This window comes from Watersipora subatra, chromosome 11 (assembly GCF_963576615.1).
Source record: "Watersipora subatra chromosome 11, tzWatSuba1.1, whole genome shotgun sequence".
NCBI classification, from domain to species: Eukaryota; Metazoa; Bryozoa; class Gymnolaemata; order Cheilostomatida; family Watersiporidae; genus Watersipora; species Watersipora subatra.
Genome location: NC_088718.1, coordinates 35,359,018 through 35,375,386, shown reverse-complemented (window position 1 = coordinate 35,375,386; position 16,369 = coordinate 35,359,018). Strand labels below are relative to the sequence as shown.

General features: G+C 34.9%; 1 protein-coding gene across 1 annotated transcript in view; it reads left to right on the top strand.

Annotated features, from left to right (window-relative positions):
- Positions 1-16,369, top strand: part of LOC137408005 (protein ELYS-like) — a 76,691-nt gene that overhangs the window by 44,918 nt on the left and 15,404 nt on the right. Inside the window, exons 22-28 of the mRNA XM_068094396.1 lie at positions 4,756-4,990; positions 6,173-6,250; positions 7,508-7,704; positions 9,815-9,944; positions 11,386-11,471; positions 14,160-14,242; positions 14,973-15,264. Coding sequence (XP_067950497.1) covers positions 4,756-4,990; positions 6,173-6,250; positions 7,508-7,704; positions 9,815-9,944; positions 11,386-11,471; positions 14,160-14,242; positions 14,973-15,264 — 1,101 coding nt within the window. The remainder of the gene's footprint in view (positions 1-4,755; positions 4,991-6,172; positions 6,251-7,507; positions 7,705-9,814; positions 9,945-11,385; positions 11,472-14,159; positions 14,243-14,972; positions 15,265-16,369) is intronic.

Here is a 16,369-nt window from a genome sequence, read left to right as displayed (position 1 = left end):
CTAGCAATTATAATTATAGGACCACCTAGTAATTATAATTATAGGACCACCTAGTAATTATAATTATAGGACCACCTAGTAATTATAATTATAGGACCACCTAGCAATCATAATTATAGGACCACCTAGCAATTATAATTATAGGACCACCTAGCAATTATAATTATAGGACCACCTAGTAATTATAATTATAGGACCACCTAGTAATTATAATTATAGGACCACCTAGTAATTATAATTATAGGACCACCTAGTAATTATAATTATAGAACCACCTAGCAATTATAATTATAGGACCACCTAGTAATTATAATTATAGGACCACCTAGTAATTATAATTATAGGACCACCTAGCAATTATAATTATAGGACCACCTAGCAATTATAATTATAGGACCTTCTAGCAATTATAATTATAGGACCACCTAGCAATTATAATTATAGGACCACCTAGTAATTATAATTATAGGACCACCTAGTAATTATAATTATAGGACCACCTAGCAATCATAATTATAGGACCACCTAGCAATTATAATTATAGGACCACTTAGCAATCATAATTATAGGACCACCTAGTGATTATAATTATAGGACCACCTAGTAATTATAATTATAGAACCACCTAGCAATTATAATTATAGGACCACCTAGCAATTATAATTATAGGACCACCTAGTAATTATAATTATACGACCACCTAGTAATTATAATTATAGGACCACCTAGCAATTATAATTATAGGACCACCTAGCAAGTATAATTATAGGACCACCTAGCAATTATAATTATAGGACCACCTAGCAATTATAATTATAGGACCACCTAGCAATTATAATTATAGGAACACCTAGCAATTATAATTATAGGACCACCTAGCAATTATAATTATAGGACCACCTAGCAATTATAATTATAGGACCACCTAGCAATCATAATTATAGGACCACCTAGCAATTATAATTATAGGACCACCTAGCAATTATAATTATAGGACCACCTAGCAATTATAATTATAGGACCACCTAGCAATTATAATTATAGGACCACTTAGCAATCATAATTATAGGACCACCTAGTGATTATAATTATACAACCACCTAGTAATTATAATTATAGGACCACCTAGCAACTATAATTATAGGACCACCTAGCAATTATAATTATAGGACCACCTAGCAATTATAATTATAGGACCACCTAGCAATTATAATTATAGGACCACCTAGCAATTATAATTATAGGACCACCTAGCAATTATAATTATAGGACCACCTAGCAATTATAATTATAGGACCACCTAGCAATTATAATTATAGGACCACCTAGCAATTATAATTATAGGACCACCTAGCAATTATAATTATAGGACCACCTAGCAATTATAATTATAGGACCACCTAGTAATTATAATTATAGGACCACCTAGTAATTATAATTATAGGACCACCTAGTAATTATAATTATAGGACCACCTAGTAATTATAATTATAGAACCACCTAGCAATTATAATTATAGGACCACCTAGTAATTATAATTATAGGACCACCTAGTAATTATAATTATAGGACCACCTAGTAATTATAATTATAGGACCACCTAGCAATTATAATTATAGGACCTTCTAGCAATTATAATTATAGGACCACCTAGCAATTATAATTATAGGACCACCTAGTAATTATAATTATAGGACCACCTAGCAATTATAATTATAGGACCACCTAGCAATCATAATTATAGGACCACCTAGCAATTATAATTATAGGACCACTTAGCAATCATAATTATAGGACCACCTAGTGATTATAATTATAGGACCACCTAGTAATTATAATTATAGAACCACCTAGCAATTATAATTATAGGACCACCTAGCAATTATAATTATAGGACCACCTAGTAATTATAATTATACGACCACCTAGTAATTATAATTATAGGACCACCTAGCAATTATAATTATAGGACCACCTAGCAAGTATAATTATAGGACCACCTAGCAATTATAATTATAGGACCACCTAGCAATTATAATTATAGGACCACCTAGCAATTATAATTATAGGAACACCTAGCAATTATAATTATAGGACCACCTAGCAATTATAATTATAGGACCACCTAGCAATTATAATTATAGGACCACCTAGCAATCATAATTATAGGACCACCTAGCAGTTATAATTATAGGACCACCTAGCAATTATAATTATAGGACCACCTAGCAATTATAATTATAGGACCACCTAGCAATTATAATTATAGGACCACCTAGCAATTATAATTATAGGACCACCTAGCAATTATAATTATAGGACCACCTAGCAATTATAATTATAGGACCACCTAGCAATTATAATTATAGGACCACCTAGCAATTATAATTATAGGACCACCTAGCAATTATAATTATAGGACCACATAGCAATTATAATTATAGGACCACCTAGCAATCATAATTATAGGACCACCTAGTAATTATAATTATAGGACCACCTAGCAATCATAATTATAGGACCACCTAGCAATTATAATTATAGGACCACCTAGTGATTATAATTATAGCAACACCTAGCAATTATAATTATAGGACCACATAGCAATTATAATTATAGGACCACCTAGCAATCATAATTATAGGACCACCTAGTAATTATAATTATAGGACCACCTAGCAATCATAATTATAGGACCACCTAGCAATTATAATTATAGGACCACCTAGTAATTATAATTATAGGACCACCTAGTAATTATAATTATAGGACCACCTAGCAATTATAATTATAGGACCACCTAGCAATTATAATTATAGGACCACCTAGCAATTATAATTATAGGACCACCTAGCAATTATAATTATAGGACCACCTAGTAATTATAATTATAGGACCACCTAGCAATTATAATTATAGGACCACCTAGCAATTATAATTATAGGACCACCTAGCAATTATAATTATAGGACCACCTAGCAATCATAATTATAGGACCACCTAGCAATTATAATTATAGGACCACCTAGTGATTATAATTATAGGAACACCTAGCAATTATAATTATAGGACCACTTAGCAATCATAATTATAGGACCACCTAGTGATTATAATTATACAACCACCTAGTAATTATAATTATAGGACCACCTAGCAATTATAATTATAGGACCACCTAGCAATTATAATTATAGGACCACCTAGCAATTATAATTATAGGACCACCTAGCAATTATAATTATAGGACCACCTAGCAATTATAATTATAGGACCACCTAGCAATTATAATTATAGGACCACCTAGCAATTATAATTATAGGACCACATAGCAATTATAATTATAGGACCACCTAGCAATCATAATTATAGGACCACCTAGTAATTATAATTATAGGACCACCTAGCAATCATAATTATAGGACCACCTAGCAATTATAATTATAGGACCACCTAGTGATTATAATTATAGCAACACCTAGCAATTATAATTATAGGACCACATAGCAATTATAATTATAGGACCACCTAGCAATCATAATTATAGGACCACCTAGTAATTATAATTATAGGACCACCTAGCAATCATAATTATAGGACCACCTAGCAATTATAATTATAGGACCACCTAGTAATTATAATTATAGGACCACCTAATAATTATAATTATAGGACCACCTAGCAATTATAATTATAGGACCACCTAGCAATTATAATTATAGGACCACCTAGCAATTATAATTATAGGACCACCTAGTGATTATAATTATAGGAACACCTAGCAATTATAATTATAGGACCACTTAGCAATCATAATTATAGGACCACCTAGTGATTATAATTATACAACCACCTAGTAATTATAATTATAGGACCACCTAGCAATTATAATTATAGGACCACCTAGTAATTATAATTATAGGACCACCTAGTAATTATAATTATAGGACCACCTAGCAATTATAATTATAGGACCACCTAGCAATCATAATTATAGGACCACCTAGCAATTATAATTATAGGACCACCTAGTGATTATAATTATAGGAACACCTAGCAATTATAATTATAGGACCACTTAGCAATCATAATTATAGGACCACCTAGTGATTATAATTATACAACCACCTAGTAATTATAATTATAGGACCACCTAGCAATTATAATTATAGGACCACCTAGCAATTATAGGACCACCTAGCAATTATAGGACCACCTAGCTATTATGTTAAATTTGCCTAATTCTGTTATAAAATGCAAATACCACTATGTTACGCCAAAGACAGGCTAAAAAGGCAAACATCACTAAATATTTAATAATAATCATGTGTAGAAAATCATTAGCTTTCCATTGATGTGCATATTGCTGTAATTCATCTAATGAATATTTAACAAACCAAATTAATAACAAATAAGCTCAGTCACTTCAATGTCATCTTTATAGACAATTTTATCGTTAAAAACACAAAGTTTTTGCAATGGATTTTTGAAAACAATGCTTTTGTTTGCAATTTTTTATTATAGTATCAAAAACACCAAAAAGTACTATTAAATAAAAGAATAACGGTCGTTTTCTACAAATATGGCGGCTTTTTTGTGAGTGAGCGCATGTGCAAACGGCTTGATGACGTCAAAAAACGATGGATTGGTGGTGTTGGGGCGAGCATCAAAACACAATTGCTCCTCAGTTTCATCAGTCTTAAGTATGTAGACCCTGGTAATTTGTATGCTTCTATTCCTCCTGTTGTCTGCTTGCAGCCCAAAGGAGAGGATTTTTCTTTGGCAGCAGAGAGCCTAAGCTGCTTGCCCCAGTCGAGATAGCACATATGGTGATGGAGAGGGAGCCAGCCATCTCACTCCAGCAAAAACCCTTCATTCAAAACCTCAGTTCCTCTGTAAAAAAGCCATCGAAATCTTCAGCTCTCTCATCTCTCAAAGAGAAGGCGTCTCAGTCCATTACTGGTCTTTTCGATTCACCCGCTCTCAGCCGCAGGTAAGCGTTAAACACAGAAATACTTTTAATTGAGAAAGATATGCGCACATTTGGTAAAGTAAAGGTTTGGTATTAACAGTTGGTGTTCACTCGCTATTATGGTTTTATTCAGCAACACTTTGATGGTCAAAATACTTGCTTGCATTATTTCACCAAAGGAGCTGAATGGCACCCAAGAGAGAAATATTTGCTCTGGTGTTGGGAGCCAGTACTAAAAAGGTTTACACCAGTACAATCTGATTAATAGTGAGCTCACTGTGTGAGAATTGTGGTACAAACTTGTGATAATTGCCAGCGTAAGAGTTAACAACTAACTCCTCCTGCAGTTATTAGCAGTTGAAGGAATTCTCCAGTAGGCTTAGCCTTCGGTCTTAGAATCTCATTACGATTTTTTATTTGTAATAAGAATTTCGCTACTTCTGATCGTCACCATTTGCTCATATTGTTTTCGTTTCAAGTCAAAATATGTTACAATTGTTTTTTAATTTCCGAAATTTAATATGAGATTCAAATTCAATTTGATTTTTATTAACCATTCACAATCAAAGGTCTTGACTGAATTTAAACCAGCAAGTAGTGAAATATGAAAGATTGCTATATTGTGATTTGATTTCAAATCATTATTTTGTCATTTAATGCAACATTGAACGGTGAATATAAGATAATTTATTTGGGTTAAATTCCTTTTTTGACACTTTCAATAAATGCAATAGATTGATTTGTTTTGAGAGGGTTTGTGTTTTATCATGTTTTGCATTTAGTAAGATGGTGCCCTAAGTAAATTAATCAGCATATAGCATATCGTGAGTCTTCATCAGTGATTTTGTATTCAGCTCTTCTATACAAAGCAATCATAGTATCTTAGTTTTGAACCCAGTGAACTTCAAACCGACAGACATTGCATTACCATGCTCTGTTACATTAGCAGGTAAGTTAGACTCAGGCTACTCGCTTTATATGTTGTTCAGTGAATAAATCTACTTGCTTTTATATTTTTTGAGAATAATCTTTCTTGTGAGGACCCCATTTTTATCTCATCTAATATTTCCTGCAACTATTGGCTATTGGTATTAATCCTTGTGATATGCCATTCTTGTTCCAACTATTTCAGTTCTCGTCAGATAAACTTAAAAGCAATATTATATGCAAACACTAATATGATTATCCTGGGCTGTTTGTCAGGTCATCAAGTAAGAGACGTGCGGAGTACGCCGATAGTGTGCCCGCCAAACGCTCATTCAGTGATGATTCCTTGCTAAGGTACTGACTCGTTGTTGCTCTTCCTATATATGTTATAAGTTTTCAATATAATAATGTATAATATTTTCTCTGTACAAACTTGATTCCGAAACCAGTTTTTTGTTCAGGCCAGCAATTTAATGATTAAAGTTTGCTGCATTTTATGTAAGAATCAGGTCTATTTCTTAGTAGTATTTTTATTTTTGTGCGATATCACTAATGGTGTAGTTAATATGATAACAGAACTATTATATGGTAAACAGAGATCGTGCACTCTTCTCATACTGGATATTGGCTAACAGCCATTTGTAGACATCTAAGATGCGTTGACCCTTTAGATTAACATCGACGAATGCACCCATTTTCTTGTAAACATCAGAGCAACTTCCTGCTAGCAACTGTCTGCACCATATTTCAGTTTTTATTGTTGTTAACAGAGTAACCTATGTGCATAGTTTTAATTCAGGTAGATTCTTATAGCTGTAAAATTTGTGCTGTATGTCGAGTGCCAGACTAAAAAGTGAGGGGGGTACCCTATCAGCGATGTATGGTTTTTAGCTACGAACTTGAATAATTCACAATTTTTTACAGATTTCTACAAGATTTCCAAAACTATATATATATTCTCATTCCTTATACTATTAATATTCTACTATGTTGCGTTTTATCATTTTCGCTCAAGTTAAGTCATGTTAAGTTGGGTTTATCCTTTTAGGTCATGTCACCATTTAAGGGATCATATCTACAAGTATCACCAATAGTCAGTTTTATTTTTTAAAAATTTCTCTGATCGGAACTCCCTAATAGTCTTTTTTTCTAAAGATTTGAACAGCTCTTTGTAATATGGGGGCCCATGAAAAGGGTTGTTTGGGTCAGGAAAATAGTTTTAGTATTTGGAGGGCTCATCCTACAACAAGTGATCTTTGGCAATCTTTTTAAAATATGAGTTACAATGAAAATCGATCACTAAAGGGAGATGAGATTAAAAAAATTTCTTTGAAACTAGATTAGCTAGAGCCTTTAAAGTCTAAGCATTCTATCGATATATAAATATTCATAGTATTTGGATGAGAGACAACGAATGTGTTCTGATAGCAAATTTGGTTTGCACTAACTTATAAAACAATTGAGTCCCAACTATTCTATCTGGCACCTTATATGCATGCCTTCTCGTTTCTAATGTTGTACTTGACATTTATACTCTGTGAATGTGTGTTTGCCTTTTTTCCGACGACCGGTGGTAAATATCAACTTGTCACCTACCAAATGTTTTTTTAGCTGGAATGAGTTCAAGTCTCTTCTACGCACACCGCTGGTCAACAGGAAGTCCCCGAAGTCTCGTCTGCTTGCCTCAGCTCCTGTCATCACTCCGCATTCGATACTCAAGATGCGTAAACCTCACTTTAAGATGTCTCCTTCACCAGCAAACTATTCGGGACAGTTTGCCACGACCCCCAAGTTTAACATCTCTACTGGTATGCATTCAGGCTATGGGGCTGAGCTCTCTTTCTCTCTCTTCTTTCTCTCTTTCTCTCTCTCTCCCTCTTCTCTCTGTTAACACCATAGATGATGTTAATGGTGTTTGTCTATTAACACCATTAATAGATGTTAAAGGTGTAATTATTTGACCACAACATTAAACAAAGACATTTTTAAACGCCACTTAGAGTGGTGGGTGTATTGCAGGCTGAAGCGAAAAGTAGATTGAAGATTGATGCCCTAAGATTAGCAAGTTTTGTAAAATATTCAAAAGCTCTACAAAGGCTGCTCCCTCTTCCTGTTTATACTCTAAAGCTATACTTGTCATCCCAAACTCTACCGTTAGTCAGTATTAATCTACATCAGACTGGAGGTAGACACATTTCCTCAAGCCTGTGAACCAAAGGGTTTGTGGAGCGTCTCAAGGTATAGTTACAGTCAGAGACCTGGGAACTTGAGCTCTCAGCTTAAAATAATTGCCATTCCATAAGGAAGAATCAAAGAAGTACATGTATGTTGGGATCATTGTTTTCTCAGAAGGCTGGTAACTCAAGCTATGGCAGAGCTTTTATCCAAAATCATGTCTATAGAGTTGCATTCCACTACTACAAGCATGAATATGTACTAGCTTAGGGACTATATTATAATTACAAATGAATACAATTAGAGATCGTGTCACAAAATCTTGATCGCACAAACAGCAAGATGTTTAATGAAAGAATCCAAGTGGAACAGATGCTTTTGCTGAGCTTTAAACGCATTGCGGGAGTTGATAAACAGCAAGCTATTAAAAACATGTGAAATGTTATTATTCATTGGATGCAGGGCTCTCATACAAAGGTAGACCGTTTTTCATATATGTCTAGGCAAACAGTATTCTCATTAGGTGTATTTAAAAGTTGCTGTAATACCTCGATGAACATGTCAACAGACTATAATAACAGAAACAAACAATATCGATTGCTTTGCCATCTGAAATGCGATGGGCTCGTATCTGGCCATATCTGAAGCTGGCGCCCTCTAATGGTCTGTAACGTCAGTATGCAGTGTTGTGCGTTATATTAGGGAGTCGGTCTGTAACACCTGTATTCAGTGTTGTGCGTTATATTAGGGAGTATGTCTGTAACACAGTATTCAGTGTTGTGTGTTATATTAGGGAGTATGTCTATAACACCGTATTCAGTGTTGTGTGTTATATTAGGGAGTGTGTCTGTAACACCGCATTCAGTGTTGTGCGTTATATTAGGGAGTATTTCTGTAACACAGTATTCAGTGTTGTGCGTTATATTAGGGAGTATGTCTGTAACACCGTATTCAGTGTTGTGTGTTATATTAGGGAGTGTGTCTGTAACACCGTATTCAGTGTTGTGCGTTATATTAGGGAGTATGTCTGTAACACCGTATTCAGTGTTGTGCGTTATATTAAGGAGTATTTTTGTAACACAGTATTCAGTGTTTTGCGTTATATTAGGGAGTATGTCTGTAACACCGTATTCAGTGTTGTGTGTTGTATTAGGGAGTGTGTCTGTAACACCGTATTCAGTGTTGTGCGTTATATTAGGGAGTATGTCTGTAACACAGTATTCAGTGCCGTGCGTTATATTAGGGAGTATGTCTGTAACACAGTATTCAGTGTTGTGTGTTATATTAGGGAGTGTGTCTGTAACGCCTGTATTCAGTGTTGTGAGTTATATTAGGGAGTCGGGCATCACATGGCCAAACTTTCGCTTGACTCTTTTTTTAACCTCTGACGAATAAAATTTCCCTTGTATTGGATGTACTGCAATAATCTCATAGGTTTCTGTTAGGTGTGAGAAGTTATTATGAAGGGCAGTATTTACATGTACGTAGTAATATTTTTAACAGGCCAAGTAAATAAAAATTTTATAACTTTAAAGTCACTATCATTTTTATTTTATCTTTCAAAGCTGACTACTGCTTATGAAAATGGCTCAGTTTTATCTTGGAAGCTACAAATGTTTATTTTATGAGCGCTTTCATAGCATAGAAAGCTTAGCCTTTGCTTCCCGTTTTGTTTGTGTTTGTGAGCTATTATAGAGCTGTCCTAATTTCTATTCGCTAGACTGTGCTAGACTTGTTCTACAGATACCCGACCTGATACGACCTGCAAATCGGCTACGAGGGTCAAGTTTGAGATGGATATAAGCGATGAGGAGTTGCCTCCCAAAGCTATTGACTTTAATGAAGATGATTCCATAATGGAGCAGAATGACAAGTAGGGCATTACCACCTTTGTTACAGTTATTAGATGTCGTTGAAAAAACTAAGGCTAAAATGTATGCTAGCATATTTCATGTTAGTTTCTCAAATGCAGTAGACGCTTCTACAACAAAAATAATCTGTCATCATCTCTTTCAAGAATGACAAGAGAGCAAACTATACTTTAAGGCTAAGTATAGGATTCTCGTTGTTCAAGTTGAGTTTGAGAACTTGCATCGACTTGACACTTTACGATATATGGAATGTTTTATGTAATGCAAAGATTTTACACTTAGTTGGTTACGTTAAACCATAACTGTTACGTACAACTTTTATCGTAGTTACTAGGTAAATCAGACACATTGATTCCGATTATGTATTCAAAATAAAGATTGGTCCACTAACTTTCAGAGTAATGAAGGCTTTTTACAGCATTTTAATAACGGTCTCGAAAACAACACGATCGGCACAACAAGCTCCGCCCATAATGTGTGACATAACCTAGCTTTTTAGGAATGGAAGTTAGGGATATTTAGTCCGATTTAGAATAATAGAGATGGGTGTCTTAAAATCCATTATTATCTACCATAAATTCAGCTTTAAAAATAATCAGTCTTTTCTGAAAGGTAGATGAGCTATTTAACATTGCATATTTAAAAATGTACGATAACAACGCAAGTTTGTGATAAAACCGTGTTTTTTGAGCTCATTTTTCTTGGCGTTCCGTCCATTTTAAACATCATGTAACAAGCTATGAGCAGTTTTAAATAGTTTATATACCTTTCCTAAAAGACTGAGATTATTTTAGAGGCTGGATTTAGATAATAATGGTTTTTAAGACACCCATCTCTATTATTCTAAATCAGATAAACATCCCTAACTTCCGTTCCTGAAAAGCTAGGTTTTGTCACATATTTATGGGTGGAGCTTGTTATGCCGATTGTGTTGTTTTCGAGATGGATATTGAAAGGCTTTAACAAAAGCCTTAATGACTTTGAAGGTTAGTAGACCAATTTTTATTTTGAGTACAAAACCGGAATCAGCGTGTCTGATTGACCTAGAGAATACGATAAAAGTTTTACGTGACAGTTATGGTTCAAGTTGAATTTACGTTAGAAGGGGTTTACGTTATAGGGGCATCTACTGTACTTCAGCTCATTTGTCCTTATGAATCTTTGCTTGAAACTCGAGTAACTGTATTTTTTTATTTCAAGTTTTAAAGATGTTTGATATACCTACATGGTGCATTTTAATTCAAGATGTTTGATATACCTACATGGTGCATTTTAATTCAAGACGTTTGATATACCTACATGGTGCATTTTAATTTACTTTGAAATATCTGCTAAAACTTGTATTTTGCTTGGCTGCCTAAAGACAAAACGTTGCGTGGTCTTAACAGTGCTGACTTTTGTCTATTATGTAACATTCTAAGAATGATTTTTGAACTAACAAAGGGAAAATGAGAGTGATGAAACGAGTGAGATTGAATTCAACATGGCAGCCCCGCTTCCTCAAGTTATAACTGGAGCTCACAAACTTGGTGAGTACCAGTTCTTATTGTTGTTGTTATTTTGTATATGATTGAAGAGTATGTTTCACTTGTAATGATCGCTGTATTACTACTCATGGAGAAAAGGCAACAAAGTAGAGCATGCTGGGTAAGCAAACTATGCATACAAGAGTTAACAACTCTTGATTGTATATTGCGCTGTCTAACAGTGTGATAAAAAGTCGGAAAGTCTTTAATAGTACATTTGGTGGTATTCGACGTTGTCTGTTGGCAGAATAAGACACCTTATTCTACCAATAATAAGACACCTTATTGTACCTCTAAAAGCGAGGTCAGCTGTACATATTTTGTGACCATGTTGGGACCATTTTGTGACCATGTATTTTGTGTCGCATTCGTCATAGTCTAACAAGCAAATTACAGGTTTTCAAATTTTTAATTCACTAGATGAATGCCCGGTGTTGCTCGAGTAATAAAAAAAATTTTGCCTTAAAAATTTATTTTTAATCGACCAAGTTTCTTTACCCAATGAATTTGAGTAACTCAGCTAGAACTATAATAATAGTTGTTATTATACCGCTAACTTGGCCAGCGCTAGAAAAAAGATTGCGTCGTGATCTGTAAGCATGCTAGCTGAAGCGTGAGTATTTTAACCATCGGCATTAAAGATTAGCATGTGCATAGGTATGTTCACAGTTATTTATTGCTATGGCCAGCTGGACATGTAGTCTTGTGGTTTAGCATGCCTGTCTGCAGACCTGGAGATATCGAGATGAATCCATCGCGAATGAGACTTTTTGTTCCTAAAACTTTTTCGCTCTAATTGGACACGAATGACGTGACAAACGCTGAGATTTAGATATATATGTATACGTATATATATATATATATATATATATATATATATATACGACGGACTTGCGGTTTGCAAGGGTACACCACAAGCTATAGAGAGAACAAAGAAACTAATACGCAACATATTTAATAAAAACAACTTGAAAATTACTATTGAGGCGAACAAACGATCAGTGAACTTTCTTGACGTAACTTTAAATCTACAAGATGGCAGCTTCAAGCCTTTCCAAAAACCAGGTAACACAATACTATATGTGCACAAACAAAGCAACCATCCACCTTCCATATTGAAAAACTTACCAGACAACATAAACAAACGATTAAACGCACTTTCATCAGATGAACAACAATTTAACAAAAACCATATACAAACAAAACAAAACGATGCAAATTATGTTTACTTGAAAAATACTTCATAATATGCAAACCACACTTAGGCACATTAAATAAAAGAAATAAATTGACTTCTAATTGCAGACATGCTAGGAGTTATCTTCTCGGTTACACTTAGCACTAAATTACATGATTAACACAGCGAGCCCATTTCTGATATTTTGGCACATTCGGTAAAGCTTTTCATTAAAGTACAATCGCGTCTGATGAGTGCTTCGCACGAAACAAATTTGTAGCGCAAATACTAAAAGTTTACTTTTTTCGCCATAATTTTTCAAATATATATGTACAACTTAAATTGCCAACTGATAATGTTTTAAGAAAAGATAGAATTAATGCATGTTCTCTATACCTTTGACAAAATCATAATATTTTTAATACTAGTATTTGAAATTTATCTTTTGTAACCACTTTAACTTACTGGGCTTACACCTTGCAAAGGTGAGCTCATTGATATTTTGACGTATCCTGTTCCTAAGTTCCATCAGTATGTAGGGGCCATAGATATATAAACCGTAGGTATATATATCTATGGTAGGGGCTTATTTCACTGAGAGACTGGCTGACCTTTGCATGCTTGTCACCACTACGTATGTTTCTTCTTATGATTAACTTTTGTTGAAAGGTTTGTTTGGAAGTGCTCAAACTTTCAATACATTTATTTAGTGTATTTCAAAGCATGGTATTTCATGTTGCTGTATCTGAACTAGCATTGTGTAAATTAGTATTGTAACTTATGCAGGTATATCGCTGACTCCCAACACATTCTCTTATTTATGCGGATAAATCTATTTCCTAGGTAACAGCTCTTTTTGATATTTTAAATGCTGAAAGGTTGAGGCTTGCGTGTCATCAGTTATCAAGTCAAACTAAATCATCAATTTGGTTTTTTAGTCATTAAGTTTTGCAGGTATATTTTTGATTCTCCCGATATTGTTATTTTTAACCTAGCTTTTTGCAGCGACCGAATGTTAGGCTTTGCTATGATTTTGTGTTAAAGTCAACGTATTAACATTGTTTTAAGAGTAAAGTATCATTTCCATCTTTTGACAAGTAAAAGAAGTTCATTTTTATCGTTAAAAAGGCGTTAAATGATAGTTTGTGTAGGTTGCAGTGCTTCATATGGCTGGTGTACCAATTACACTTGGTGTTTGAAGATCCATTGCAAATTTTTTCTATTCCAGCATTCTCTCTCTAAGCACCAAATCCTGCAAGGACATTGGTGATCATGGTTCTCCGCTACTTCTTATAACCATGGTTCTCTTGGCAGGTTTCAGCAGTGATTTGCCTTCTGTTGGGTGTTTTTATTGAGACACAATTTCTAGCTCGCTGGCCATTGGCTCACAGAAGAGCTCTTCCAACCTTTATCAGGTTGTGTTTTTAGTCCTGCGGTGTTTCCAGCATTGCTTCAGTCTTCCCTTGCTATGAGTTCAGTATTCCAACTGTTTCAACGTCTAGTTACTTTTGCAGTGGAAGAAGAGCAAGACGACTCATTTGACTCTGCTCTGAGTGACCTATCACCTCTACGGAAGGTCACGGGTCCTTGTGATGAGGTCAGCAAGCTCAAACTTGTCATTGTAAATTTTGGAGCGGCTGATTTTGAACAGAAGAACATGTTTTGGGCAGAAATATATCTGGTTTGAATGACGTTTCTGGACAGAATGGTATGCCTGTACAGAATGGTATGCCTGTACAGAATGGTATGCCTGTACAGAATGGTATGCCTGTACAGAACGGTATATCTGTACAGAATGGTATGCCTGTACAGAATAGTATGCCTGTACAGAATGGTATGCCTAGACAGAATAGTATGCCTGTACAGAATGGTACGCCTGTACAGAATGGTATATCTGTACAGAATGGTATGCCTGTACAGAATGGTATGCCTGGACAGAATGGTATGCCTGGACAGAACGGTATGCCTGGACAGAACGGTATGCCTGTACAGAACGGTATGCCTGTACAGAATGGTATGCCTGGACAGAATAGTATGCCTGTACAGAACGGTATGCCTGTACAAACTGGTAAGGCTGTACAGAATGGTATAACTGTACAGAATGGTATAACTGTACAGAATGGTATAAATGGACAGAATAGTCTGTCTGGACAGAATGGTATATCTGGACAGAATGGTATATCTGGACAGAATGATTAGACAGTAAGACCTTTCGTATCGTATAAAATGCTCATCATTTACTCTTCTGTCTAGTAAAAAGTCCTTTCCAGTCTTCCAAAGAGTATTTCTCTACTAATTATTTTCTAGATGTACACATTTTTTTGCAGGTAAAATCAAATACACCATTAGTGAAGCCTGATTCGCCAAGGCAAGAAGAACAGCCATTGGAAGAAAATGCCGACCGAGAGTCGCCCGCCCCTGTGCTTCAAGGCATGCACGAGTGCTCCACACCTCAGACCCGTAAGACAAAAAGTGTCCTCAGCTCTCCCAAACTCATGAGGTACAGCGGAAGTTCTGCTGACGACTCACTCAGGTCCCTCAGCAGTCTGGATGAAGAGGCGCAGCTCTGTGGGTTGCAACTGCGGGTTGTCAGGGAGGCAGCTATGAAGGCAGATAAGTGTAAGTCATCTTTTCTTGAAAAAGTTTAAAGATGAAATTTCGAAAAATTTTAGTAGTTTTTATCAGAAAGTATTGGTATTGTACTATCGTCTGTGATTGTTTTTGATGTTCGAGTTGCACTGATTGTCAGGATGTTTCAAGATTAAAATTTACAAAGCTTGATTGCCGTTTAAACTCAGAATAAAAATACCTGCCGGAATGATGTCACTAGTTTCATGGCTGCCGGTCTCTCTCTCTCATTATTGATATTGGCTATTGCATTCTAGTTGTAGCAAATACGCGTCTCTATTCTGTCAGTCGCTTTGCCGAAGTACAACTATAAATGTCATAATCGCGCATTTGTTTGAATCTGAGCGTTTTAATCGCGATCAAGTTTTGTCGATTTTAATCTTAAAACAATTAAAACAATCAAAACATTAAAAACAATCGCAAATGATAAAACAATATCAATACTTTTTGATAAGATCTACTAAAACTTTATGTAAGCTCATCTCTAACTACAATTAATGGAAGGTGGGTGACACCATTCCTTAAAACTGGCTGTAGCTCTCATCTTTCGAGATTTTACTGAACTTTTTACTTTTATTGCACTTTCGTAAAAATCAAACCTGGAGAGAAAGAAAGAACAATTTGTGTTGTATATATTCCATGATTGTTGTATGACTAATCCATAGCACCACTAGAGCAGCCATCTTGGAAAAAACACAGAAAAAGCATTTATCATAAATGTGTTATATAGGATTATGCCACATGCCTGGCCACAAGCATCTGAAAGAGGCTGTTGGTTTCGATAGTGTTTTGTCACCGTCATTGCAAAAACACTTATGTCCATGTTTTGATTTATCAGGGAATTGTGAGAGCATCCAATAGGAGGCTTGAATAAACTGTGGTTTAACAATTATCATGTTAAACCTTGACTACACCGACTATCGACATACATAGATAGTCCAAGTGTAGACATACGCTGTGCCTACACCTACTGAGACTAACAAACTAAGCATTACTTTGACAAACAGATTTCTTGGTTATATAGAATTGATTATATAGTTAATTATTAGCTAATAATATTAGATAATATAATACACTAATATATAGATAATGTATT